The sequence below is a fragment of the Oryzias latipes genome, chromosome 9, assembly GCF_053564925.1.
Source record: "Oryzias latipes strain Hd-rR chromosome 9, Olatipes_Hd-rR_3.1".
Classification (NCBI taxonomy): Eukaryota; Metazoa; Chordata; class Actinopteri; order Beloniformes; family Adrianichthyidae; genus Oryzias; species Oryzias latipes.
The window spans coordinates 2,890,523-2,918,476 of NC_136245.1; the positions used below are offsets into that span (position 1 = coordinate 2,890,523).

A 27,954-nucleotide genomic window follows, 5' to 3' on the forward strand; every position below is an offset into this window, starting at 1 on the left:
ATACAACCTGTCATTTTTAAGTAAAATTTTAGAAAAGCTTGTTTTTGTTTCAGACCTCACCACTCAACAGAAATGGCACTTGTCAGGGTGTTAAATTATATCAGGTCCAATGAATGACATGAAGAAAGTATCTGTTTTAGTCTTACTGGACCTGAGTGCAGCCTTTGACACAGTTGACCATTCAATCCTTTTATACAGACTTCATGACATGGTTGGAATTACTGGGACAGCTTTTAATTGGTTTAAATCTTACCTCACAGATAGAGATTTTATTGTTAATTTAAATGATTTCTCATTTGAAAGGCAACTGACTTGTGGGGTGCCCCAAGGCTCCACCCTGGGTCCTACCCTTTTTTAATCTTTACATGCTTCTGCTTGGTGATGTGATCAGGAGACACGGCATTAACTTTCATAGCTATGGACCCATGAATAGCCTTTTAAATTTGTATTTTAGATATTAAAATGTGGATGGGAGAGAACTTTTTCCAGCTCAACCAGGACAAAACTGAGGTCTTGGAAATCGGTTCTGAAGCTGAGAGGGATAAGGTCCAATTTTGTCTGTCAACCAGTACATGACCATATGTGATAGAGTAAGGAACCTCAGTGTGATTCTAGATGCAGATCTGAGCTTTGACCAACATGTGAACCAAGTAACTAAAACTGCATTTTACCATCTGAGGAATGTCACTCGAGTGAGACCCTTTCTCTCTAGAGCAGTGCTGAAATCTTAATTCATGCTTTTATTACACCAAGATTAGATTATTGTAATGCCCTCCTTTCTGGTGTAAAGAAAACCACTCTCAATCCCGTGAAGCTAGTCCAGAACTCTGCTGCACGCCTTTTAACGAGAACTAGGAAGAGGGAGCACATTACACGGATCTTAAAGTGTGGGTGACATGGCCTATTTTAATAAGCCAAAATATAGTAAATAGTCTCTATTTCATGTTGCGATTGTATTTAATATTTTTCGAAAAAGAATAAATAGCGAAAAACGCGATATAAACAACGAGGACGGCCGCCGGCTTCACGCATTCCGCCGACTTCGCGCCGCCATGTTTGTGACGTAACGAAAGGCAGACAACATGGCTAGCACCGATAGCGAAGCACAGAGTGATGCTACCTATTAGCGATTTATCATCAGATGAACAGAAAGATGAAGAGGAAAGTTGCGGAGATTATCATGATGATGAGTCACTTTTGCAACCGTATCGATTCGAACCCTTTTGCGAAAGTGAGGAGGATATAGCAGAAAGTAGTAGGTCTAGTGATGCCGATGATGATAGCCAGCATGAAGATTCGGCTAGACTCTCCAGTAAGTCTAAAAAATGTATAAAATTAAATTACTCCACTTACCCTAAAATATACTCAAAATGTCCCCTTTTGGCCTAATCTAAACAAAGGTAAACACTGGTTTTCAACCCAATTTACAAAATAAATGTCACAAAATAAAAGTTTCCCAGATATTACTACTCTTTAGTTAACAAAGTCACTTATGTCCTAATAATAAAATGAGCCTCTCCTCAAAAAAAAGGTCCAGTAAAATGTGATTCTTTCGGGATTAAACTAACGGGTGAAATAAGTCTAATAAGTCTTTCAAATTTTCACATTTAAATGTAAGTTTATACTGACTTTGATTCCTAATCTGTGAGCTGTCCAAAAATACAAACATCTGCTCTGATCAGCTGCTGTGAACTCCAGAAAGACTAGATTATCTACAAAGTTCATGTCTTGTAAGGAAGACATTTTATGAAATAATTTTAACGATATATTGTAGACTACATTAAAAAAAAAATTCATATGATTTTAAATCCACTTAAAGTAAAGCGTTGGCATGTTAGCGACATTGATATGAAATATTTTAGAACCAACTAGAAAAATTCATATCAGATTTTTTTAACTCAGCTGTTTACTAGCATATAATTCTAACATCCAGCATTCCACCTTAACCCTTGTGCGGTCTTAGATGACCCCCCCCCCCCCCCCTTACATTGACGTGTTCTCCCTACCATGACAAAGGTGGATAAAGGTGGAAAGATTTCATGTAATCCATGGACACCATTGAAGATCACAAATCATTGAAGAAAAAAGGTTCAGTGTCTAGTGGGTCTAGATGACCCACTCCCAATGGTAAAGTACCTTGGACAGCACAAGGGTTAATATTGTTAACATTAGCCTACATAAAAGGAAAATGTCTCTGAAATATTGAATAGAACCATTTAGGATTAGTGCTGCATTCTAATCATCAGAATTGTTCCTGCAAGATAACAGAGTTGGAGTCAAAGTGGAGCTGTTAGAGGGGGCGTGGCCACACCCTGATGGGACTGATGGATCACGTTTTCACCTCCATCTTCACGACGACTGTCAAAGTTTCTTTTTTTAGGGTCTCCACAGTGAGGACGCTCCACCTCCACCCCCCCCTCTCCTCTGCATCCTCCTCACTAACACCATCCATCCTCATGTTCTCCTTCCATTCACTCCTTATTTGGTTTTCCTCTAGACTTCAATGGTAGCTCCATGTGGTGAACCGAGCTGGACCAGTTATCTGTCTGCTGATTAAAAGGTCTCTGGTGACTTGCATTCATTCTTGTGTCAAGACTGATTTAATGGTTCCAGCAGCAGCAGCAGCGGCGGCAGCGGCGGCGGCGGCAGCAGCAGTGGTCCTCTCAGCACCAAAACTCACACCAACATAACATCAGATTCCAGCTTTTTTCCATCACTTTGGTGGATTTCATGAGGCAGAAATGACATCCTCTAAACCACCTGGACATTTCTCCAAACCTCTTGGTGTTTGTTGACAAAAGATTCAATGTTTTTCATATGCTTTAGTAATCCTCAAAAGCGCCAGCGACACAAATGCTTTAGTGTATGTCTGCAAACATTCACCTCCAAAATCCAACAGTTTGAACAATTCTTTAAGTGAACAAGTCACTTCTCCGAGACGACTGTCGTTTCTCAGTCAGATAGTTTTACCCTCCAAAACACGTCAACGTTCTCTTCATGTTTCAGGCTTCCCAAGAAAAACCATTTCCTCAATCCTCAAAATGTGTTATGACTCAGAAAACATTCCTGTTGATAACTGGAATGTCCTTCAACATTAGCTGCATTTCTAAAATGGCTGTAATAGAATTTCAGGTGAATCTAGATCCACACTAATAAGGAATCTGGTCACAAATCTTAGATGACTGATCTCTGTTTAGGATGTTAGGACGCTGAATGTGTTCTTGCCACTGAAAACACCGTTCCTCAGCCCTATAGAGGAGCTTTTTCCAGCTTGGAGGTGGAAGGTCTACGAGTTTCAGGCTCAGGATCAAAGAATTCTCCAAGCAATGAATGCTGCTTGTAGAGATCACAGCAGAACATTTTCTTTCTGCTCTGAGACAATTACTTTACAGTAAAGACATGAAGAACATCAAGAACCACAACTATCTCCTTGTCAGTGTGACTGCATTATGTTTTCTTTTCTAGTTTCACTTTCAGTTTGATTCACTTTCTGTCTGCTGGTCAGAAAGGATCAGCATTTTCACACTGATGTGCCTCAATGACAAAATGTCTGAACATTTAGATCTGCAGGACCAACAGAACGCTAAAGGGACGATGTATTTTGAGGGCACTGACACTTTGAATGATCCTAGAACTTAGTTTTGGAGCAAAGATAAACTGTTTTAGGAGAGAAATGAGCTTTTGCTGCCGATCCAGAGACTTTTGCTGAACCATCTAGACCAGAGGTCACCAACCCTTTGCCTGCGGTTGCCCATGCGCCCCTGAGCACCCCTTGTGGCACCCGCAGGGAATGCTCCAAAAATAGCACTGCTCATACAGCAAATCAATATATTGTGGTGATCTGGGGGTTAGCCCCGCCTTCAGCTTTTAAGACTCATGGAAAGAGGGGAATCTTGGGTGTGTTAAATCGCTCACCATAAGTGAGGGAGCGGTGAGCAGAAGTGAGATTAATGTTATTTGGCTGGTGGTAGGTGTGTTCAAAATAAACGGACAGATATGATTGTCCACTAACTTATGTGATTGTTGTTCTGAACATACCGGGGTTGTGCTTTGCATGGGGCACGGGGAGCAGGTTCGGACATTACCAGTGGGGCCGGTACCAAGTAAGAGGACAGTGAATTAAGACTCGGGCGCAACGGTACTTGCCTGGATAGTAGAGGGTGGGGATTCAGTGCTTGCTATTAGTAATTGATGCACTTTAGTTCTGAAATATATGGCAGAGTATGGAACGGTGGATAAAGATGGAAAGATTTCATGTAATCCATGGACACCAGTGAAGATCACAAATCATTGAAGAAAAAATATTCAGCGCACTGTCTAGTGGGTCTAGATGACCCAACTCCCAATGTTAAAGTGCATAGGATAGCCCAAGGGTTAAAAGAACTGTTACAAACATTTACACTAAAAATCAATCAGCTTCCAGTCTTGAAATCAGCATTCCTCCTTGCAGACATAACACCTCAGTGTGACGTGGATTCTTTTGTTTTTCTGACCTACTTAAGCAACAGTTTCCCACAGAAACCTCCTCCACACCTCCTGCATGCACGTGAGCAGGAGGAGAAGCGCATTTCCATGGCTTTTTCAGATTCAGTGTGTGATTCTGTTCGCCTCTGTGATCCGGTTTCCAAAAAGAAAAAAGCAGAAATCCGAAGTTCCAAACTCACCTGTAGTGAGCGGACCCAATCACAGCCACCCCTCCCCTCCCCTCCCCCTCAGCATCAGATTGAATGATGATCGACACAACCTTTGGCCAATCAGCACGCGCTCTGAGACATTTTCTGTGATTCCAGCTCACCTGGACCAATCACAGCACGAGCTGAGAGAACGTTCCCTTTTATGGAGAATGCAAGCGGCCGCGTGCGCACATAAAGAGGCGCGCGGCGCGTTCAGCAGTGTCAGTGATCAGCACACCTGGGCAGAGTAACTGTGAGAGACACACCGGAACTCACCTGCAACAGGTAAACGTTTGTCCGCGGCTCACCCGAGTTTGACACGGTTTATGTTACGTTTATGACCTTATTTTTTTTTTTTAGTTCAATTTATTCTTATTGGCTGCTGTGTTTACCTCAAGGGAAATGTCTGTGATAGTTTTATCTGAACTGTGGTGCAGCGTCTGCCTGTTGGGTGTGGCTTCATATTTCATAACTCTTAAGTCTCTTCCACATTTACTGAAATTCCTCTGACTCGTTTATCTGCATGCCTGCTTGTTCCTGAAGATGAGAGTTGGTGGTTTGATTCCTTTCAGACATGGAAGATGACGTCTCTGCCCTCGTTTTTGATATTGGATCTAGCACCTTCAAGGCTGGCTTTGCTGGGGATGATGCCCCCCGGGCTGTCTTCCCCTCCATCGTGGGCCGCCCCAGACAGGTACGGTCACCCCTGAGGACTTCACCTGTCGTGGTAGACAGTGCAGCCTGTGGCCCATGGTGTTTGTGTGCAGAGTGTGCTGGTGGGAATGAGGGATAGCTACGTTGGAGATGAGGCTCAGAGCAATAAGTCCCTCCTGACCCTGAAGTACCCCATCGAGCACGGCATCGTCACCAACTGGGATGACATGGAGAAGGTGCTCTCTCATAGACCTGCATAGTTGAAGGGAAAGGTCCTGATCTTTGCTCTAAAGTGTTCTCCATTCCTCAGATCTGGCATCATACCTTCTACAATGAGCTGAGAGTCGCACCTGAAGAGCATCCAGTCCTGCTGACCGAGGCTCCCCTCAACCCCAAAGCCAACAGGGAGAAGATGACACAGGTGAGTTCAGCCGGATCACCTCAGTTCAGGCTAGTTGGTGATTTGTTTATTTAGAACTCTGGATTTTAACCTGACCATCCATTTTTCTCTAATTCAGGTCATGTTTGAAACCTTCAACTCTCCTGCCATGTATGTGGCCATCCAGGCTGTGCTGTCCCTGTACTCCTCTAGTCGTGTCACAGGTGAGAACCTGAAACTGGAGTTTGGGATGGATGGATCACATTTTCACCTCCTTCTTCATGAAGGCTCCACATGATGACTGTGAAAGTTTCTTCTTTTCGTGGTCTCTACAGTGAGGACGCTCCACCTCCATCCACTCCTCTCCTCTGCATCCTCATCACTAACACCATCCATCCTTGTGTTCTCCTTCTATTAACTTCTTGTTTGGTTTTCCTCCAGATATCTTTGTTAGCTCCATGTTGTGGACCAAGCTGGACAAGGCCTGAACAGCACAAGTAGAATCAAAATAATTCAATTTATTTTTTAAATAATTTCCCAATAAACAAGATGGGCCCCTAAAAGAGGTTGAAGTAACAAAAGAAAATTGAAGATTTAATTTTAACAGAGGACAGCTGAACAGACAAAGTAAATTACTTGAACTTTTTTTTTTTTATACCGTCTGTCTTCTGCCGTTAGAGGTCGCCGCAGTGAATCAGCGTTCACTGATTCACACTGGTGATTGGCAGAACCCTGTGTCTTTAAGGCACAGGGAGACCCAGATTGTAATGAGTGGTGTAGAACTCAGGCTTACAACAAAAGAGGTAGTTAAAGAGTGTCAGATAAATGCCTCTAGACATTAAAGTTCAATACAATAAGAAACAACAAACCACAACAAGAATCAAGTTTCTTATGCACAAGGGAGAAAAGCACGTGTGATGGAAGATATCCACCACCCTTCACTTCTCAAAGGTCTACTTCTCCCATGCTCCTTTTTATTAAGAACACAGGATTTCAGGATTTTCAGGAAACTTTATTGTCATTTTATCATGATAAAACGAAATTAGGCTCTCTGGTCCCGGGCCAGCCGTTTACATTCAGACATAAATAATATATATCAATAATAATGTCAGTAAAATATCAGTCTGTTATGGTGTGGTTCCTGATGAGTATTGCACAGAAGTATTTTTCAAATTGCACAGTATTTTATGTTAAGTATTGCACAGCCCTGTGATATTGCACTTGGGAATTAGCTTGTTGTCCATAGAGGGGGGGGGGGGGGGGGGGGTGCAGTGATCAACCGGAGTTAAGCAGTCTGACTGCTTCAGGAAAGAAACTGTTCCTCAGTCTGGTGGTCCTGCTCTTTATGCTCCTCAGTCTCCTGCCTGAGGGGAGCAGGGAGAACAGAGGGTGTGAGGGGTGGGTGGGGTCTTTCAGGATGCGAGAGGCCCGTTTCCTGCATCTGGTCGTATAGATGTCAGTGGTGGACGGCAGGCTGCAGCCCACAGTCCTCTGTGCAGCTTTGGTCACTCGTTGCAGAGCTTTCCTCTCTGCCGCAGAGCAGCTGCCGTGCCACACCGTGATGCAGGAGGTCATGACGCTCTCCACCACACACCTGTAGAAGGAGGTCAGGACTGGGATCCCCATCCCAGCTCGCTTGAGCCTCCTCAGGAAATAAAGGCGCTGGTGTGCCTTCTTGACCAGGCAGGAGGTGTTGGTGCTCCAGGTGAGGTCGCTGGAGATGTGCACGCCCAGATACCTGAAGCTGGAAACCACTTCCACCGCGTCCCCTCCGATGTGAATGGGGGGAGGGGGGCATCTGTCCTTCCTAAAATCCACGATCATCTCCTTGGTCTTCTTCCCATTGATGCAGAGGTTGTTGTCTCTGCACCAGCTCTCCAGATGTTCCACCTCCTGCCTGTAGTCAGACTCATCGTTGTTGGAGATGCGTCCAACCACAGCTGTGTCATCCGCAAACTTCACGATCAGACAGCTGGGGTGACTCGCTGTGCAGTCGTGCGTGAGCAGGGTGAACAGGAGGGGGCTCAGCACACAGCCCTGGGGGGAGCCCGTGATGAGGGTGATCGGGGAGGAGGAGACGTTGCGGATTTTTACAGACTGCGGTCTGTCTGTCAGGAAGTCCAAGACCCAGTTGCACAGAGTGGGGCTCAGTCCAAGTGTGTGTAGTTTCTGGGTGAGGGTCTGCGGGATGATGGTGTTAAAAGCTGATGTGAAGTCCACGAAGAGCAGTCGAACGTACGCGTTCTTGTTCTCTAGGTTACAAACACAATTTGGAGGTTACAATCTCCAAACAAAGAAAAAAGCGGTTTTAGGCACAGGTAATACAGGCAATTGCCCGGAGCTCAAATTTAACGGGGGGGCGGTGGTGACAGCGGCTCAGTGCTTGGAAAAAACATCTGCGCCACTGTTGGTTTACTATTATCTGTTCTATCACAGTTTGTAACTGCCTGAAACTGTGAACTGCCGTACCTGCAGCTGGTGTCTGTGAGAATGAAAGGGGAGGGGGCTCAAGCTGCAGGTGGTCGTGCACGTGGAGCACAGCCAAGATTGTGCAACACCAGGATCATCGTGTGCCTTTAGATCGGCACACTAGTGTGCCGTGGAGAAATTACCCTCATTAACTGATCTAATAACATTTACCATCTCCAGGATATCAGCTCTGTGTTCATCCAAACAGGCCCTGATAAAACACTGAGAAATTAGGAATATGAAAGATAATATAATACTTTATTCTTTGTTTATTTGATTCTATTAAAGACATTTTGATAAGAATGACGGTACCACAATTTAGCCGCAGCTTCAGCTGTTTTTGGAAAAGTCCCGCCCCTTTAACTGTCTCCGCCAATCATTCTTGAAGGCTTAATCACATGTCATCAGTCTGACCAATCAGAAGTGCTTAAAGTCTTCACTTCCTTGTTCTTAATTCTTCTGATAAAGTCGCTCAGTTCTAACATAAATACCAGCTAAAGCTTGTCTTTAGCGGTGTAGATTTCAGCAAAGTCCGGTGTCAGACCGTGGAACAAGTGAATAACACAATGAAGCTCAGAGACGCGAGTCTTTCTGCCCTTTTTCGGCAGTTTTCACACTACATCTCCCATGATGCATTGGCTTAGAGCGCACAATGAGTCGTCCTTGTGAAACGTCTTGAAACCACAACAAACAGCTTCTAAGTTTTTCTAATTTAACTTTCATTTCATCTCTTAGAAAAAAAGCCGCAACTTCCTGCTCTTTCTGCCACAATTATCACAAAGATCCACGTAAGATTGCGGGGGGGGGCTGTCGATCAATACAGACCATGAATTTCTGCTTTTTTTTTTTTTTTTTTTTTTTTGGATGCTGTTGTACCGCGGGATTTTTGTCAAGGTTAAAGTGTGCCGTGGCTCAAAAAAGGTTGAAAAACACTGATCTAGATGTCCCAACATTAAAGTGCCTAGGATAGCACAAGGGATACATAAGGCCTGACTGCTGTAGACTATAACAGGGTTTCTGTGTGACAAAATAGTTAATATTTGTTGAAAGTGGATTTATGTTGCTTTTTTCCTTCCATAAATGTTACAAATCAAGGTATAATTACACAATTTTCATAGATACTGATATTTATTGTCACTGCAGCGAGTGTGTGAGGGGGTGGGGGGCGCGAAACATTTTCTTTTTCCTGGGGGGGGCTTGCAAAAAAATAATTGAGAAGCACTGATCTAAGTTGGCATTTAAAATTCATTTAACCAAATACATATAAGCAATGATAAAACAATTTCTTTCAAATTGTCCTTCCTGTTTATCATTGATAAATGTTAAAATCTCACATCCAATATCTCTTTTCAGTTTTCTGTGACATCTTCATTTTCATAATACGTTTATGAATTTACACTCAGATTATGTTTTTTTTTTCTTCTCCATAGTCATTACAGTTTCAAAATCATTACAGTCATCCTGTTCTCCTTTTAATAACAAGTTGTATTCTTGATTCAGAAGACCACTTTGTACTCCACCATCCACTGCTCTGGAAATCACAGATTTAATAAAAGGTAAAATGCCCATAGTGAACACACAACATATGATCAGTACCATAAGAATAGGTGTCACTATTTTTAACAAAAGTTGCCACCAGGAACCAAAAGCAAACCAGGAGAAGAAATCCCAAGATTGGGGTTTTCAGTCATCCTGCATTGCCTGTTGAATCTTTTCTAGTTGATGTAATGCTTTAGTGATGCTGTGACCTTCATCTGTGTTTTAAGGAATGAATTTAACAGGTATCATTTAACATTTTACAAACGCCTTCCAGCTGAACGACCAGTAAGTCCAAAACCAATCTGTTCTGTAGAACCAGTCTTATGCTGGAAATTTCTTCATTATAGCCTTTAAATGCTTTAATTGTAGCGTTCGAATATAAACCTGATCGATAATCAATGGTCTCAATTCTGAGACTGTTTTTAGCAGTTCCCACCCAGGAAAAAAATGCCATAGTTACCTTTTCCCCAGTATTCCAGTGGTTATGGTCTTCAGGAACATCTGATGCCCAAATGGAATCATGTGGCTTGACATCAATAAGGTTACGTCTGTGGTGCAGGTGAGGCTCATGGACTGCAGAAACTATGAAAGTGTGACCTGTGACCTTTACGGGAGCACAAATCCCACTCCAGTCTCTAGGCAGACTGAGGTAGAGGGCCTGCCCACATAACCAAAACATTTGATCAACCAAATAAGTACCGTTGTTACCTGGCATTAAATCTGGATTAGATCCAACACAAGGTCCTCCGGGGCAGGGAACCACATAACCATGGGAAACTCTCATTGATTATCTGGACTGTGAGGGGAACCAGAAGTTCATGACACATCTTCGTCAGCAAAGTTCCTAAAATCTCTGTGCCATTGTTTGTTACGCAATGTGGAAACACAGTTCCTGGTTCCACACTAGCATATGGAGTTAATGATTATGTCAATTTCTGTTTGTTAAACTGATACAGACTCTTACAGCTCGGTCTTACAAGAGTACCATTTGAAGTGGTAACTGCTCCCGTACTAATATACCCTTTAGAACTATATTCGATAACAATTCTTTGTCCTAAAAGTGTAAGACTTGAATCAACTCTTCAGTGTTATGCGGAAGAGGTCTGGGTGGATCGTTATCATCCATGGGGTTCCAATTTCCCTTCACTTTTGCCTAGTCTGCTTTCATAGCAGTCATCCATGCTTGTTGACATTCAATGCCGTTCAGATGATAAGCTCTCTGAACTTCCATCATTTGCTCATGAAAATCCTGTGGATTTCCCGGTGAGGGATAACTCCCTCCCCTGCCTTCCTAACATCTTCTGTAGCTTCTGCCAAACCAACCCCCATAGTTTTGCTCCGCTCAATTTTTTCCCTTTTCCTCTCAATGTCATTTTTTTTTCTTTTTCTGGTTTACTTAAATCAGTCAGTGGTTAGTAATGACCCATCAACGGAGGAGCTGTGGGCTCCTGATAAGGGGGGGGGCAGAATCCAGTTGATCCCCCCCCCCCTTATCTTGTTTCAGCTCTGCTGCAGGGGTCTTGGTCTTATCACAACTGATTCATCATCTTTTTTTAGCAGTCAGACATGCTTCTTTGGTTTTACTTTTCGTTGCTTTATTTAACCACAGTTTTGCTCAAGTTAATTCTTCACTATTTAACTTAAATTTGTAATCGTTAAACTAATTCAGTACATGGTTGTACTCCAAGATTCCCCTTAAAATAATTTTAATCTTAATTTTTATCCCATTTCCCAAGAATGTAGTTGAACCTGGATGAACTCTTTCCATATATTTTGAATCCCCGGTTAATTCTACTATTCTATTTGTATTCCCTCTTTTGTCACAGAGTGTGATCAGAACCAACAGACAATGCCTCTCTGGCATCTCAACTTAATTTATCTCCTTTGTTTTTTCTTTTCTAGACCTTTTAGGGACTCTAACCCTGTCGCACATTTTAGGCTACAGCACCTTTATTTAGAATTCTGGACCTTTTTGGACTTCAAACCCACACGTGTTTTAGGCAACAGGACTTGAACCTGTCCCTGTCAGAATTCGGGGCCACTTTGAGGATTCGAACCCCTGAATAAGCACTTTACTTGCCATGTCGTTGTGGTCTGACTGTGGTTCACGGATAACATCAATCCGGACCCAGGGATCAGACCAGTTGGACTTTCTTCCGGAGACCTTTTCTCACGGGCTGTGCACAGACTTCAATCTCGGTGGTCCTCCCCCAAGGACGCAGGTATGTCATCCAGCTCTAATCGACCAAAGAATGTCAGATAAATGCATCTAGACAATGAAAACACAAGGAACCACAAAAAAAAAAAAAAAAAAAAAAAAAAAAAAAAAAAAGAGTTGTGATTCTTATGCACAAGGGAGAAAAGTAAGTGTGACGAAAGATAGTCCACCACTCTTATCTTCTCAAAGGTCTGCTTCTCCCAGTGCTCCTTTTATTAAGGATTAAAGTAGGAAGTTACAATTTCCAAACAAAGAAAAGTTCATTGGGGGTGTTGTATAATAAACTATTTGGGAGGATTCTCAGTTCAACCAGTACTCCTTATCAGCTAAGGTCAGTGTGTCGTTAAACCCTCATCCTAGCTGGGGATGAGAAGCAGATGAACAAACACAGGCCGTTTTCTAAAAAGATAAGGGTCAATCTAAGTCAACATTTAAACAATGATAATAAAAGCAATTTCCCTCCCAAAGAGTTTTTAGAGCTGACTTTGTAGTACTGGGAGATGGGCGGGGCCAAATCAGAAAACTGGAACCAGAGAGCAGGAGTGGATCTTTGTTTGGAGCCAAGCCAATGCTGGATTGAGGCAGAGCTGAGCCAGAGGGCTGGTGCAGAACTGAAGCAGAGCTTGGTCAGGAGCAGGACCGATGCAGGGCTGAGGCAGAACTTGACCGGAAGGCAGGGGCAGATCTGTAGCAGAGCTTGGCTTGAAAGCCGGAGCTGCACTGGGTCGCAGGGCTGGTCGCAGGGCTGGTCGCAGGGCTGGTCGCAGGGCTGGTCGCAGGGCTGGTCGCAGGGCTGGTCGCAGGGCTGGAGCAGGGCTGGAGCAGGGCTGGAGCAGGGCTGGAGCAGGGCTGGAGCAGGGCTGGAGCAGGGCTGGAGCAGGGCTGGAGCAGGGCTGGAGCAGGGCTGGAGCAGGGCTGGAGCAGGGCTGGAGCAGGGCTGGAGCAGGGCTGGAGCAGGGCTGGAGCAGGGCTGGAGCAGGGCTGGAGCAGGGCTGGAGCAGGGCTGGAGCAGGATGTGGCCAGTGAGCAGGAGCCGATCTGAAACAGAGCAGAAACAGAAGACCATCTGGCAGAGGAGTCTTGGCTGCTTTTATGCTGGGCTGATTGTGAGGAGCTGCAGGTGTAAGGACTGAAATGGAGAAGGAAGGAAAACCTGGGCTGGAATCCGGACCGTGACACAGATAGGCAGTAGCGTTAAGGGTCTCACCTATGGACCCACATTGGATTTATTTTTAGCTTGATGCACTCTGGTTTCCTGCATAACAGTTCTGCATCCAGCCAACAGAGCCATACAGCCACTAACAAACATGCTTTAACTAACCCACCTTATTTAAAACAACTAATAGCAGTCCAATAGGCTAAGGCAGCTTCGCTGTCACACCAATCATTTCAGGAGATCTTTCATACCTCACTCCTTTGGACTCTATACCTTGTGGTCCATGTGCAATAGATAAAGTCATTTATGGTCTGTCTGTTTTTCTCTCCTGATGTGGCACGCAATACAACTGTTCTTTTTCACTGATGTTTCTTTCTGATTGATTGTTCTGGTTCTCTGTTGTCGTCTATTGTGTGCATGTTTGTATCTTGAGCCTAACGCCGACGCTGCAACAACCCAATTTCCCAAGCTGGGATCAATAAAGTATCTTTATCTTTATTTTATCTTAAATGGGCAACAGGCATGTCTGATCAGACCACCAGACATAAATAATTACAAATAAATTATAATAGAAATACAGGAAAAATAATTAAGACTAATACCAGCTACAAAATACTACAAACAAACAAAATGTACATGTTTACTTCATAGTACTTTAATAGGTTTTTTTAACTTGAAATTAAAGCAAAATCAATTTTCTACAGAGAGTACAACTTTCACCCCACCCCCTGTCCCCGGGCAGTGGTAAGGCCTGGAAGTTTTAGTATAACTAACATTAAAGGACTCTCAACCTGATCATGATACTTGCAGGAATTGTGATGGAGTCTGGTGACGGTGTCAGCCAGATTGTGCCCATCTATGAGGGGAAAGTTCTGACTCATGCCACCATCCGTCTGGATCTGGCTGGCAGAGATTTGACTGATTATCTGATGAAGATCCTGACGGAGAGGGGCTACAGGTTCACCCCCACAGGTATGATTGACACGTTGAACTTCTCATCAAGATGGTTGCTGAAGTTGCTAACTGACTCTGATCTCTGTAGCTGAGCATGAAATTGTGCGTGAAATCAAGGAGAAGCTCTGCTATGTGGCGCTGGACTTTGAGCAGGAGATGCAGACCGCTGCCTCCTCTTCCTCTCTGGAGAAGAGCTACGAGCTTCCTGATGGGCAGGTCATCACAATCGGCAACGAGAGGTTCCGCTGTCCTGAGGCGCTCTTCCAGCCCCCATTCCTCGGTTTGTATGCTCTTCATTTTGAGCTTTGATTAGGGACAGGTGTCCTACTCCTCAAATATTCCAATACTGATCACATGATGTTTGGAAGCTGCATGGTTGAAATTTGACAGTCGCTCTAAAAGCTCAGGTTTCTGAACTCTGTTCTTCCTCAGGTATAGAGATTGCTGGCATTCATGAGATGACCTACAACAGCATCATGAAGTGTAACGTAGACATCCATGAGAACCTGTATGCCAACATGGTGCTGTCCGGTGGCACCACCATGCTCTCTGGACTTGCTGACCGCATGCAAAAGGAGATCACTGCTCTGGCCCCACCCACCATGAACATTGATGTACGTACATTGTGACTAATAAAACCCGAAGTTCAGGGTTTTCTTTACTTTTTTTTAAAAAAAATGAGCATTGATCAACTAATCTGCTGTCGCTTGAAAGGATTTAAGGTCTTAGAATACAATCAAAATTCCTGCTTCAGTATAAGGTTTAAACGTTTCAACCCACATGTGACATCAAGCCTGAGAAATGATCAACATTACTTCAGTCAAAACAAGAGTTTAAAGTGGTTAAACGTTGTTCCACTGTCTGACTAGACGGTGTAAAGAGGAATCTTGCAGCTTTTGAGCTCTTAGTCACACAAATGTTTTTAATGTTAGCTTAAGTTCACTTTCCTTCTGAAGTGAGGCTGTTCTAGTACTAATCTTTTTTCTATCTGCTCCTCAGATCAGTGCTCCTCCAGACAGGAAGTACTCTGTCTGGCTTGGTGGCTCCATCATGGCTTCCCTGCCCACCTTCCAGCAGATGTGGATCAGCAAGCAGGAGTACGAAGAGTCCGGTCCCGGCATCGTCCACCGCAAATGTGACTAAGCTTCAGTTGACCCATCCAGACTTCTGATTCCTCTTGAACAGAATTAAAGATGTCCAACAAGATGAACTTTACTCAACAGCCTGAATTGAAGATCCAAGAGTCTGGTTTGAGAGGAGCTGATGCTTTCAGGTTTGGCCTGAAGGATTTGAAAGCTCGATGTCAATCTGAATCCATCTTCCATGTTTTCTGCAGGAACACTATTTGTCATCTCAAAACCGGTTGCAGTTGTGGACAATACATTGTCATTTACAGCTGCAGGTTTGAAACTTTTCTTTGCTCTCTGGAGGTACAACTTTGAGTTTAACCCTTGTGCTATCCTATGACCCCACCCTTACTTTGATGTGTTCTCCCTACCATGACAAAGGTGGATAAAGGTGGAGAGGATTTCATGTAATCCATGGACACCAGTGAAGATCACAAATCATTGAAGAAAAAAGGTTCAGCGCACTGTCTAGTGGGTCTAGATGACCCAGCTCCCAATGGTAAAGTGCCAAGGATAGCCCAAGGGTTAGATTAGGGGTGCCTGTTAGATTGATAATGCTCCACGTCCATTCAATCCTCTCTGAATCCTCCCCACTCACCCCATCCATCCTCATGTTCTCCTTCCATTCACTCCTTATGTGGTTTTCTTCTAGACCTCTATGGTAGCTCCATGTGGTGAACCGAGCAGAACCAGACCTGGACAGCAGTCTAAATAATTGTATTCATTTTCAAAAAATGTCCTAGTAAACAAAATGGGTCAATAAAAGAGGTCGAATGAATACTATAATATGTAAGCCTTACATTTAACAGAGGACATTTGGACTAACTGAACAAACAAACTCACCTGAACTAACCCACCTAACTGAAAACCAAAGGACAACATATCTAGAGCTGATCAGACCACCAGACTCACAAGGGGAACATAAAACAGACTCAGACCGGCTACCAAAAATCCTACAAACACACAAAATCTCTATGTCCTCTTTATAGTACATTTAAAGACAAAAAGCGGGGGGGGCAATGGAGAAGACAAAGAAGTAGGCAGCATAGAAGACAAGCTCTGCTAAAAATTAAAGTAGTCTTTTCAGTCACTTTATGCCAGAAAAAAATGTCAGAAATCTATGTGTTGTCATCTTAATCTTTAAGAATACTGTGTATTAAAATCTAAAAAAATGGCCAACAATCTTCGAAAATTCAAATACTCCGGAATGGCGCCAACTAAAAGACCCAAAACATCAACTTGTGATGGTTCACCACCCAAAACTACCACATCACAACCTGGAGATCAAATAGCCACTCCAACATCTGCATACTTAATATCCCAGAGTCCACCGGCTCCAGCTCGCTGACAGCAGTGTCCAAACTTCTTAAAGAATCACTAAATATGGATAAGGAAATCCTGATAGACCAATCTCACCAGGATTACAAAAAAGAAGCCAAAACGACAAACCCAGAGTCATCGTTGCAAAAGTTCACTATCATCAGGACTGTGTTGAAATTCTCTGCCAGAGAGTCTGCTGGAAAGAAAAAGACATCTTCATCTTCCCCGATTACCCCCCAAGCATCGGGCAAACCCAGTCAGCCTTCGGTAAGGTGAGGCGGCTCCTCCGTCAAATACAGGCTTCTGTATCCAGCACAACTCCAGATGACGAATAACTGGACGGAAAAGGAAGAACGCAACGGTTTATGTGAAAACCAGGACCCCACCTGGAACATCAAATGACTGATTGTTGCTCTGAGGAAGTAAAAGCTGGAAAAATATGCATATAAGGTTTAATTAGTTACAGAAACATTTCTCTTAGTAATGACTGTACTATAAATGGTTAAAAACTTCCCACTCTGTTGTTGATCCTTTGACTGGTTTAATCCAGCTTTCTTTTTCAAAAAGCTGTATTATTTTCTCCCCGGGTCAGTTATGTTAACCAGTTTCAATCTGTAATAGAATCGATATGTTCTTATTAATACTTGCATTTACTTTTTAAATTGCAAACCAGCTTTCCCCAATCTTACTTTTACTTTTTGAGGAGTCAAGTACTACAGACTTCCTCCCCCTGACCATGCAACAATCAGTCATCTCTTTTATCCCCAAACAGGATAAAAATCTTCTCGATTGTGGGTTATATCGTCCCATTTGAACTTTAAAATGTGCACAACAAAATGTTTTCAAAAAGCAAGCTGCTTAGAACTGGCTCTGCCTTCAATAATAGCGGTTTATCAAACTAGTGTCATCATAGGCCGCCAATCATTTTATAATGTTAGGCGTCTATTTAATGAACACGAATGTGATCAATATTTGGATTTACAGCAGATACCTTCACATTTCTGTCTGTGTGTGTCTTATTACATTGCATTGAAGACACGGAGGATGTTTAGAGATCAGATTTATTTATTCTAAAAGCTCTACAAAAGCATCATACTAGTTAGCAGTCACTTTACATCCAAAGGCTAGTAGGCTACATGTTACGTGTCCCATCATGCATCACGCATCACGACCAGCCGATCATTTGTCTTGTTGTTATACAGTGTAACACTGTGACTGCTAACGAGTATGTTAATAAAAGACAACTCCCGACTATTATTATTCCTATTTGACCCTAAACTACAATATCCCATACCGGACTGGCCAGCCAGGTGACCGAATGACGGCAAGATAAGCTAAAGAGCTCTGCGGCGGAGCTGGGAGCTATATCCGGAGAATCCCTGCGGTGTGGCGAAGCAGCAAGCTTTGGCATCATAAATCTTATTATATTTTTCTTATATTAATTTAGACAAAGGAAAGGTGTACAAGACAGTGGTGAGACCAGCTCTGCTCTATGGGTTAGAGACGGTAGCAGTGAGACAGAGACAAGAGGCTGAGATGGAGGTAGCGGAGATGAAGATGTTGAGGTTCTCCTTAGGAGTGACCAGGTTAGACAGGATAAGGAACGAGTACATCAGAGGGACGGCTCATGTTGCCTGTGTTAGCGACAAAGTCAGAGAAGCCAGACTGAGATGGTTTGGACATGTTCAGAGGAGGGATAGTGGATATATTGGTAGAAGGATGTTGGAGATGGAGCTGCCTGGCAGGAGGGCAAGAGGACGGCCAAAGAGGAGATACATGGATGTCTTAACAGAGGACATGAAGTTGGCTAATGTTAGGGTAGAAGATGTCCATGATAGAGTGAGGTGGAAAACGATGATTCGCTGTGGCGACCCCTGATGGGAAAAACCGAAAGAGAAAGAAAATTGAGACAATAATAAATTGATCATTCTTGTTTTTCTTTTTCCGTTCTTGAACGTATATATTTGATTTTTCCATGTCAGGACACGGGCTCCGTACTATGGATTTCTTTCTTGAAGCAGAAATGACATTTTCAAAACCACCTGGACATTTCTCCAAACCTCTTGGTGTTTGTTGATAACATTCAATGTTTTTCATAGAACTCATGAGATTTCAATGCTTTAGAGTTTGTCTGCAAACATTTACCTACAAAATCCAACAGTTTGAACAATTTAAAATACAATTGTTCTTTTTTTATGAGATGGACAGTGGTTGAGGACAAGCAGTTCATGTTCTAAGCAAAGGTGGAAGTCGAGTCTATGTGGGCGAAAATGAAATTATAAACTTTAGCCCAGAGTTTAGTGGAAAAAGGACATTTCCAAAATAAACGTACAGCATCTACAGGGTGTTCTTGACTTAAGAGGCGGTTACATCAATGTTTATTTTGAATCTTTGAAGGTTTAGTCTGAATGGGTGGAATTTATGGATTTATTTAAAGTAGAATTCTTTCACTTCAGGGGTTAATAAGTATTTTTTTGGCAGATTCTAAATCTTTTTCCACTCTAACTGGTAAACTAGATTATTCCAATTAGGAAAAACATAGTGAATGGACACAACATCCTTCTGAAAGAGTGAGCCTATATGGCACTTTGTGTTGCATGAAGAGGAAAAACAAATTTGGCCAATTTCTGTTTTAGTTGGGTCAATTGGTAATAAAGTTGGACTCTGCAATGATGAGTTTTTGAATAACATTAACACATTTAGGGATTGCTTTTGGGACATTGGTAATCTCAGTTTTAGGTAGTTTGATGCTGTATTTTATGCAAAATTCTTCATGTGACATCAAAGATCAGTTTGAGTCAAACAGTTGATGAACCAGAAGGATGGTTTGAGTAAACCAAGATGGATAAAATAAAGATTTAGTCTGTATGTAATGTCTTTATTGTTCCATATGTGGTATCCGTGTGAAGAAAATTGTGTTTGTAAATGAGTGGCCAGGAGAAAAGCATTTGTTTATGGAAGAAGGAGAGTTTCAGTGGGATCTTTTCCACATTATAATTACAAAATAAAAGAAAACGTATGCCTCCTAATTTGGAAAAAATAAAATTTGGTATGAAATGCCAAACTGAAGTTGGATTCTTAATAAAATATCTCAACCAGTTTGTTTTAAAGGTTCATTCGTTCATTTTCTATACCGTTTTTCCCTTTCGGGGTCACGAGCTGCTGGAGCCTATCCCGGCCACTCATGGGCTAAGCAGGGGATGCCCTGGACAGGTCCCCAGTCTGTCGCAGGGTAGAATTTCTACAATCACACATCTATTCACTCTCACAGTCATACCTATGGTCAATTTAGAGTTCAACCTATGAAGCATGTTTTTGGACGGTGGGAGGAAGCTGGAGATCCCGGAGAGAACCCACGCATACACGGGGAGAACATGCAAACTCCACACAGAAAGGTCCCGCATTGATGTTGTTTTTCAGGTCCTTGGTTCAGCTTAATGTCTGTTTTTATTAATAACTGGAACAAAGTTTAAGTGGCCTCTGGCTTTTTTATCTTTAGAAATGATGAATCCTAGGTGGGTGATGGACTCTTTCACTGGAATATTGCAGATAGAGATGATGTCACAGTGTTCAAGAGCAAGTAAGTCACATTTTTTTGTTAAAGCAGAGTCCAGATTCAGCAGAGAAACTATTGATCAGATCAATAGCTAACGGTACCTGAGAATGATCTTTCAGAAACAGAGTGGTATCATCAGCCAGTTGATTGATAATGACTATATGGTTTGCTATTGAAAAAACTTTTGGTTGACTGAGTTTTATAGTCAGTAAGGAGTTGGGTACAGAGGAGGAATAACTGAGGAGAAATGGGGCATCCTTGCCTGACTCCTCTTTTTAGCAGAAATCGTGGAGAGGTCCTGGAATAAAGTTTGATAGAACAGTTTCACATTGCATGCCTCGTTTTAACAGCCCCTGTAAAATATGGGCCAAAACCAAATTTTTCCATTGCGTTGAGTATGAAGTTGTGTTCAATTGTGTCAAAAGCTTTGTAAAAGTCGAGAAAAAGGATGAAACTTTAGTCGGGCCAAGAGTCTGAATAATCAGTTTAATCAATCTGAAATTATTTGAGATTTGTCTGATTCTCATCTATTATATGATCCAAAACCTTTTTTATTTTTTCAGCAAAGATTAAGGAAAGTAATTTATAATTATTAGGGAGGCAGATTGGATTCAGTTGTCTATGAGGAGTAAATCATTTTTAGGTTTGGGTAATAATGTTATAAGGCCCTGGGTTAAAGCAGGAGGAAGGAAATTGTTGCCTAAGCTTTCTAGGAAAAGATGGAGAAGGAAAGCAGCGAGTTGTTTGGAGAACGTTTTGTATAACTGCTGGAGATTTATTGTTGTTTTATTTAAGGTGTTCAACAGCTGACATAACTTCTTGTATCAATAGTGTTTTATAGTGTATTTTATTCTTTCAAATCAGTATCAATGTCCTTAGTTTCTGTGAGAGATTCTAAAAAGAGATTGGTAGTTTCTTCACAATATTTAGATTCATAGAGTTGTTGTTGAAGTCAGAGTTCTAACTGGCTATTATCTTATGATTATCTGTAATATTCCCATGGATATTTAATTTTTGTATTGAATTACTCTTAGCATTAATCTTTCAAAATGAAAGAAATATGCAGTGTTCTGCTCCCCTTCCTCCAACCATCTCCTGCTTTCTCTCTTTACATGTCATCCAGTTTATTTTGCAGGTTGATGAAGTGTTTTTGTGTTAGATGTTATTTCTATAATCAAAAATTCCTCTTCAGATCTTATAGCTTTAACAAATGAGCTTCCGTATGTTCTAAAAGATTTAGACAATTCAATTTTTAGGAGTTCCCAATTTCTACCAAACAGTTTTTCTAGAGGCCTTTGCCAGACGCATTTAATTACTTAGCAGACGGTTTTGGACACATTATCATGTCGCAAGATAGAGTTATTTAATTTCCAGAATTAACTTCTGTTCATAAGGAGCCAGCACCAGGCAATCAGAGTCAGAACAGGGTCAGGAGATCAGGTCCAAATAAATCAATTCAATTCAGTTTTATTTGCACAGCCCAAATTCACAACAACAGTCGTTTCAATGAGCTTCATAGCGGTAATTGTAAAGTAAAAATCAAATCAAAAGGATGATGAATACATAGAATTCAATAGGAAAATAAACCAAAACTAAACTAAACAGACTAAACTAAACTGGGCATCCCTGCCCTTTGACCCTCCTTTATGGTATGGAGGTTGCAGCATTTCCCTGAAGATATTGTTCACGAAAGCCTGGAAAACTGAGGCGGCGCAACAGCGACCAAAGGGCATAACCATCACTCATAGTGTCCAGTGGTGGTTGAAAGGTGGTTTTCCATTCATTCCTATGCGGATGAGGTTGTAGGCACTCTTCAGATCCAGCTTTATGAAGAATCAAGCTGTGTGAAGCTGCTCCAGAGCTGCAGGAACCAATAGCATGCAGCACACAGGCTTTTGGCTGTTTGTTATCTGTGATTTTAACACGGGCTGCTCCATGTGTGTCTGTCGTTGTGTCGCTGTGACGTGGCGCTGTCCATGGTGCTTATGTCTGTTTGACAGTAAACCTGTCATTGTTTGTCTTTGTGGGTCTGCTTTCTTTGCTCTCTTTTTTGTCCATTGTGTCCTGTAGTTATGTGGCCTCAGAGTAGTGCTAATGATAAAAATGGACACATTCTTATTTGACTTTTTCTCTCAAGGAAACTTGGCACACTTCCCCAGCCTGAGAAAAGCGAATGTGGAGGTGGATAGGTTGCCAGAATATGGAGAACTTCTGAGCAACTAAAATAAGTTTGACTTTTGCTTTGTGGACTTCAAGAAGATGACATGGAGCTTTTTTCTCAGCCCTTCAGCGTGAGCCCCCATTCCGTTGATTAAGTTTAAATGTGATTTAGAGCTAAAAAGAAAATTTGCATCACTACCCCTGACAGATTTTTATCCACATCCCAACACAAAGGTACCCACAGATGAGAAAAAACACACAAGTAATGCTATCTCTGTTTGGCAGCAGCTACATTTGTGAGCAAACATTTAGTCTCATGAACCTGAACAACACCAAACTCAGGGGGACCCTCACAGACTCACACATTCAAGACATTTTAACCCTATCAGTGAGTAAGCTGCAGCCCAACATTCAGTCACTGATGAAGTCAAAAGACCAGCTCCACATCGCTCATTAAGGATCCCAGTTTGCTGTTTTCATGTTTGTTTTAGCTAAATCTTGTTTTTCAGTTAAAAACGGTCAGTGAGGCCTCACTGTTCTATTTACATGTTTCAAAGAAAAACGTTCCAACTTTTTGTGTGTTACCTTGATAAATACAGAATCAAAATACCGGTATATAAATTAAACCCTATTCTTTATCTTCTGCTTTTCATGTTATGTAAAAAAATATTTTATTTGGCCCACAGACCAGGGTCACATTCAGATTTTGGCCCTTTGAACAAAAAAGTTTGGACACCCCTGGTCTGAGGGGGCAGGGATGCCCAGTTTAGTTTAGTTTAGTTTATTTTAGTTTAGTTTAGTTTAGTTTAGTTTAGTTTAGTTTAGTTTAGTTTAGTTTAGTTTAGTTTAGTTTAGTTTAGTTTAGTTTAGTTTAGTTTAATTATTATCTATAGATTTCTATGTCTTTATGTTCATTATGATTGTGGAAGTGAAATGTTTTGCACTGTTGGTGTGTTTTCTTGTTTTGCTGCACGGTGGTTTAGTGGTTAGCCCTCTTGCCTCACAGCAAGAACGCCCCCGGTTCAAGTCCCAGCTGGGGGACCTGAACCAGAACATCAATGGGGGACCCTTCTGTGTGGAGTTTGCATGTTCTCCTCGTGCATGTGTGAGTTTTCTCTGGGATCTCCGGTTTCCTCCCACTGTCCAAAAACATGCTTCATTGGTTAATTGGTCACTCTAAATTGTCCCTAGGTGTGAGTGTGAGAGTGAATGGGTGTGTGATTGTGGACATTCCACCCTGTCACAGACTGGGGACCTGTCCAGGGTGACCCCTGCCTTTACCCACAAGTGGCCGGGATAGGCTCCAGCAGCCCGGTGACCCAGAAGGGGATAAAACAGCAGAAGAAGATGAATGAATGAAAGGTGAATCTACAATTACTGGTATAAAGCCCATTGAGGTGATTATTGTTGTAATATTAGGCTATATAAATAAATTTAAATTGGATTATCATCGATGATCAGCTTCATTCGTCTATCTGCGTCTTAAAATCCTTCCTGTTTTCATTTGTGTTGAAGATGATTTAATTACTGACCAGAACACAGTAAAAGTTGTGCCATAAAAAAGAAAAGATAAGTGTCAAATCCTCCTGAGAGTTCAAAGTTTAGGGCCCAGCAACCCACGTGATGCTCTGCACTTTTTTAATGTTTCTTCTTATGTAATAATTCCAGGTCTATTTTAGTCTCAGATTGTTCTGTAATCTCATGCTTCACCTTCAGGAAATTCAAAGTCTCACTTTGGTCACATAAAAACTCTTTTAATCTTCATCACTTTATGGTTCCAGCTTCCTCTGAGCTTTCTGCAGGATTTGACTGATGGTTTTTAGTACTTTTCCATTTTAAAGTATTTCTGTCTCTGCTTAGTGTGGTTCATTTGACTCAATCATAATAATACTAACAATAATCATTGTTTACTACATCCAGGTGAAGGTTTACTTTGATATTTTATAAAATGTCTGTATGTCCACAGATGACTCAGGAATATGATGATTAGAAACTGCTTTAGATTTTCTACTACTGTGTTTGTTTTCTACAAACATTTTTAAAGTAAATGTAATTTTATAGCATGTTCTCCTGTATTTAAGAGATAACCAAAGAACTACTTTACACATTCAGGTGACATGAGGCCTTGGAGCTGCTCTCTGCAGCAGCAGCTTGTTCCTCCTTCTCAGATGTAGAATTTGTTGTTTCTTTAAAGTAACAGGATGTTTGGAAAAACTGTTGATTGTCTTTTTCTGTGAGCTTCTCTGCTTCTGCTCTTTGAGGTTCTAATGTTGATTAAAAAAAGAAAAGGAAAGTTTGGAACTAAATGAACCTTCTGAACATTTTAGCCTGAACTGTCCATGAGAGATGAATGGACGCAGGAGGCAGGTCTGCAGCTGCAGATTTATTTGAAGAACCAGACTGCAGAACCAGACTGCAGGGGGTCCGGGTCAGTCTGAAGGACTCTGATGTTCTTGTCTTTGCAGAATCTCCAACAGCTTCTGGTCGTAGATCTGGGATCGTGGAGGTCTGTGAGAGTTCTGGACAGAAGGAGGGGGGGTCTGTGAGTTCTGAGGTTGCTTCCTCTCACAGGCTTTAGTCCTTCTCTGCTGCTGACCCCCCTTCGCAGCAGTGGGGGGGGTTTGACGCTGATGCTTCATGGGTGAGATAATAGACTTCCTGAAACGGCAGAGCAGAAAATTTCATGTGAAGGAAGGAAAGTTCCTGCAGCCGTTTGTTCCACAGAGAAGAGGAAAAACTGAAGTCTGATGATGTTCAGACTGAAGTTTTTCTGCTGGTTTTTATGACATGAAACTCTCAGAGATCCTTTCAGAAGGTTCTGGAACAATCTGTAACGTCTGCTTCATCCTTCAGGTCCATTTTGAAGAACCTTCAGGTCAGAATTAGAAGGTAGAACCAGAGGAGCATCCAGCCTCACAGCTCAGAGAGAAGATGGCTCCTCTGTCATGAAGGAGCTTTTTAGAGAACAAAGACACGGTTCATGAAGACAAACCTGGATTGTTATCAAGAACATGACAACTTCCAGACTGAAAGCTAAAGTCCAGGTGAGTCTTCATTTCCAGCTGCTGGTCATGTTCTGTCAGACTGCAGTCCTGCTTCTTCACAGATGTTCAAACATCCAGGAGTTCTGCTCTGACATCAGTAAAAGTTCATTAATGATTGTTTGGGACTTTTATCTTCTAAAGTGTTTTTCTGGATGTTCTTTTATTTTGATAAGTTTTTAATAACATTCAGAGGAGCTCTGTGATGTTGGATCAGAAAGTGTCAGAGTGGAGGAGCGTCAGTCTAACAGCTGTCATGAACTTCATGATAGTTTTTGTCCTGATGCAGCAAAAGTCTGTCTCTTCCAATAAAGTCATCTCCAAACATGTTTTATTTAAATGTAAATAAATTGTAGAAATAAAGAATAATTAACACACATGGATGCGTTTGTTTAAACTCAAACTTCTCCTAAGGCTAATCATAAACTAAAACTTTATGATCTTTTCTGACTTCAGCTGGAGAAGCTCAATCGTCTGTGAGGCCAAACAGAGAAATCTGCGGCAGCAGCAGGAGGTCCGTCTGGTACCTGGGGGCGTTCTTCAGCTGGAGCGCGCTCTGTGGCGTCCTGACCTCCTCCTCCGTCTGCAGCAGCTGCAGCCTCCTGCTCAGCTCCTCCACGTCCTGAAGGTGTAAAACGGGATGAGATGAAGCAGCAGCAGCTTCCTCCATCTTTGAGTCCTCAGACACAAACTCTCTAACTTCCAGCAGTGGTGGGACGGCCCTCCTTTGGCTCCGCCTCCAACAGCTGCTTAGAGATCCTGAAAAGCTTCAGTGGTTTAGTAAAGATGAGAGGTCCTCATACCTTTCTGAGACTGAGGATCTGCAGCGAGTCCTTCTTCATGTTGGCCTTCACTTCCTCCACCTCACTGCAGTAGTTCCTGAGAGAGACCTGAAGAACGCCTTTCTCCTTGAACAAAGCTTTGTTCTGCTGCAGCAGGAGCTCTGACTTCTCCTTCACCTCTCTGAGCTCCTCCTTCTTCTCCTCCATCATCTGTGCCAGCCGGCTCTCCAGGAGCCTGTTGAATGTCTCCGTCTCCTCTGCTTCATGTCTGTTGGAGGACAAAGAGTCAAAGCCTGCGGTCCATCCAACATGGACAGGCTTGGAGTATCTGTCAGCTTTACTGTTTGGGATCTGAACACAGCTGTAGCTTAGCAGATTGGACTTTAGATCTTCGTTGGAGCAGCTGCTGCTCCACGCCGGGCAGCTGCTGCTTAAGCTCCTCCTGCTGCTCCTTCATTCTAGCGGCTGGGAGGGAGGACAGATGAGGAGGAGAGGAGGTGTGCAGCTTTCCATGGAGGAGCATGTTGGATGCTCACCTTGCTGTGTGACCTCAGAGCTCAGCAGGTCCATCCTCTCCTGAAGCTGCAGCTTCTCCTGGTGGAGCTGCAGCTTCAGAGCCTGCAGCTCTGGTGTCTGGGCGAGCTGCTGCAGCTTCAGCCGCTCCTCCATGTCCTGGATCTGCTTGTCCAACTCAGCGGAGTGGTGCGGCAGGAACTGCTCCATGTCCTTCATGTCTTCCTCCAGCCTGCAGCTCTGAGCTGACAGCAGCCTGTTCTCAGACCTCAGCTTTTCACGTGGGAGTCTGCATCTGAAGCAGGAGGAGGAACACAGAAGACCACAACTTATTCTGCTTTCTCAAAGATTTCCTGCTAAGAGAGTTTGGAGTTTACCTCTGAAGCTCCTCCTCCAAACTTTGGATTTGAGCTAAAAAAATAGAAGTTTCTTTGTTGTTCATCATAACGGCAGACTTTTTTTCTTCTTCTCCTTCTGAAAATGTCCTGCTGTTCTCACTTCAACTGAAGTTTTGAAAAGCTGTTGTTGCCGTGGTGATGAGGCCTTCAGGGCCTTCACGGACTGTTGATCATATTCTTACTACAATTAAAAATAAATAAGCCTTTAATTTAACTTTAATCTGAAACATTTTCATCATTTTGTGAAAAACAAAGAGCTGCAGTTTAACTTCAAATAAAAAACACAAAAAACAAAACTATGTGTAAAGTGGAGCTGTGTAACATCAGTAATTTCCAGAATCAAATTCAATTTTTTATTGATACGGTTTATAGTAATTATAGTAATTATAGTAATTATATATTAATTATTAGTAATCTAATATGCTTTAAATATTTAATATTAATCAGATACAGTGCACATGCTGTATGATTTATTAGTGATATAATAAACCAACGCACAAATGATACTACAGATGTCCTGATCTGATCACATGATCAGAAGTTGGGTCTGATCACGTCGTTTCAGACTCCCTGTCATGACAGCAGCTGCCCTGCCCCCCCAGCTGCTGCTCGTCACCTCTGATTCACTCCACCTGTTCACTTGAGTATATATTGCTGCCATGCAGCTCCACTCACTGCTGGAACGTCAAGTCTTCTGCCTGATTCCCAGCTTACTCATGCTTTGTGGTTTCAGTCTGTCTGCAAGCCTGCTTTTTGCTCCACGCTCTCAGATTGCCTGCCTGCCTGCCTGCCTGCCTGCCTGCCTGCCTGCCTGCCTGCCTGCCTGCCTGCCTGCCTGCCTGCCTGCCTGCCTGCCTGCCTGCCTGCCTGCCTGAAGCTTCCAACAATCAACCTACCTGCCTGCGACCTCCAGTTTCTCACTGCCAAGTCCTCTCTCAAGATACCAAGCAGTAAGACATTCCTCATCTACAAAACTCTGTGTTCACGGACTTCCTCATTCCTAGACCGGCTCTGG

At 42.5% G+C, this 27,954-nt stretch overlaps 2 protein-coding genes across 4 annotated transcripts in view; one reads left to right on the forward strand and one right to left on the reverse strand.

Moving 5' to 3' along the window:
• The window catches only part of LOC101155777 (actin-15A), a 40,589-nt gene extending 24,634 nt beyond the window's left edge, over positions 1 to 15,955 (forward strand). For 2 of the 3 annotated variants that reach the window (XM_078952450.1, XM_023958834.2), the window contains exons 2-9: positions 5,246 to 5,367; positions 5,441 to 5,563; positions 5,638 to 5,748; positions 5,846 to 5,930; positions 13,899 to 14,060; positions 14,131 to 14,322; positions 14,475 to 14,656; positions 15,042 to 15,955. In XM_078952450.1, coding sequence (XP_078808576.1) covers positions 5,248 to 5,367; positions 5,441 to 5,563; positions 5,638 to 5,748; positions 5,846 to 5,930; positions 13,899 to 14,060; positions 14,131 to 14,322; positions 14,475 to 14,656; positions 15,042 to 15,185 — 1,119 coding nt within the window. In that variant the 5' untranslated portion in view covers positions 5,246 to 5,247 and the 3' untranslated portion in view covers positions 15,186 to 15,955. Of the gene's footprint in view, positions 1 to 4,822; positions 4,959 to 5,245; positions 5,368 to 5,440; positions 5,564 to 5,637; positions 5,749 to 5,845; positions 5,931 to 13,898; positions 14,061 to 14,130; positions 14,323 to 14,474; positions 14,657 to 15,041 lie in introns of those variants that run through there. The other variant, XM_004072826.5, reaches the window with a different exon arrangement.
• An 8,619-nt stretch (positions 15,956 to 24,574) lies between these two features.
• LOC101155280 (uncharacterized) lies at positions 24,575 to 27,078 on the reverse strand. Its single transcript, XM_011479687.4, has 6 exons — positions 26,919 to 27,078; positions 26,565 to 26,836; positions 26,370 to 26,493; positions 26,050 to 26,296; positions 25,774 to 25,868; positions 24,575 to 24,863 (listed from the first exon to the last, which is right to left on the reverse strand). Exons 1-6 carry the CDS (start codon positions 26,984 to 26,986, stop codon positions 24,635 to 24,637), a joined length of 1,035 nt encoding a protein of 344 aa, XP_011477989.3. The 5' UTR covers positions 26,987 to 27,078; the 3' UTR covers positions 24,575 to 24,634.
• Positions 27,079 to 27,954: the final 876 nt, after the last annotated feature.

What these genes read in the sequence shown, in the direction of transcription:
- LOC101155280 (XM_011479687.4), bottom strand. Translation starts at nt 26,986, where the DNA reads ATGATGAACAACAAAGAAACTTCTATTTTTTTAGCTCAAATCCAAAGT. An exon ending in TTGGAGGAGGAGCTTCAGAG is followed by an intron (nt 26,837 to 26,918) that starts GTAAACTCCAAA and finishes CTCCTGCTTCAG; the next exon opens with ATGCAGACTCCCACGTGAAA. An exon ending in AGATCCTCAGTCTCAGAAAG is followed by an intron (nt 25,869 to 26,049) that starts GTATGAGGACCT and finishes TTACACCTTCAG; the next exon opens with GACGTGGAGGAGCTGAGCAG.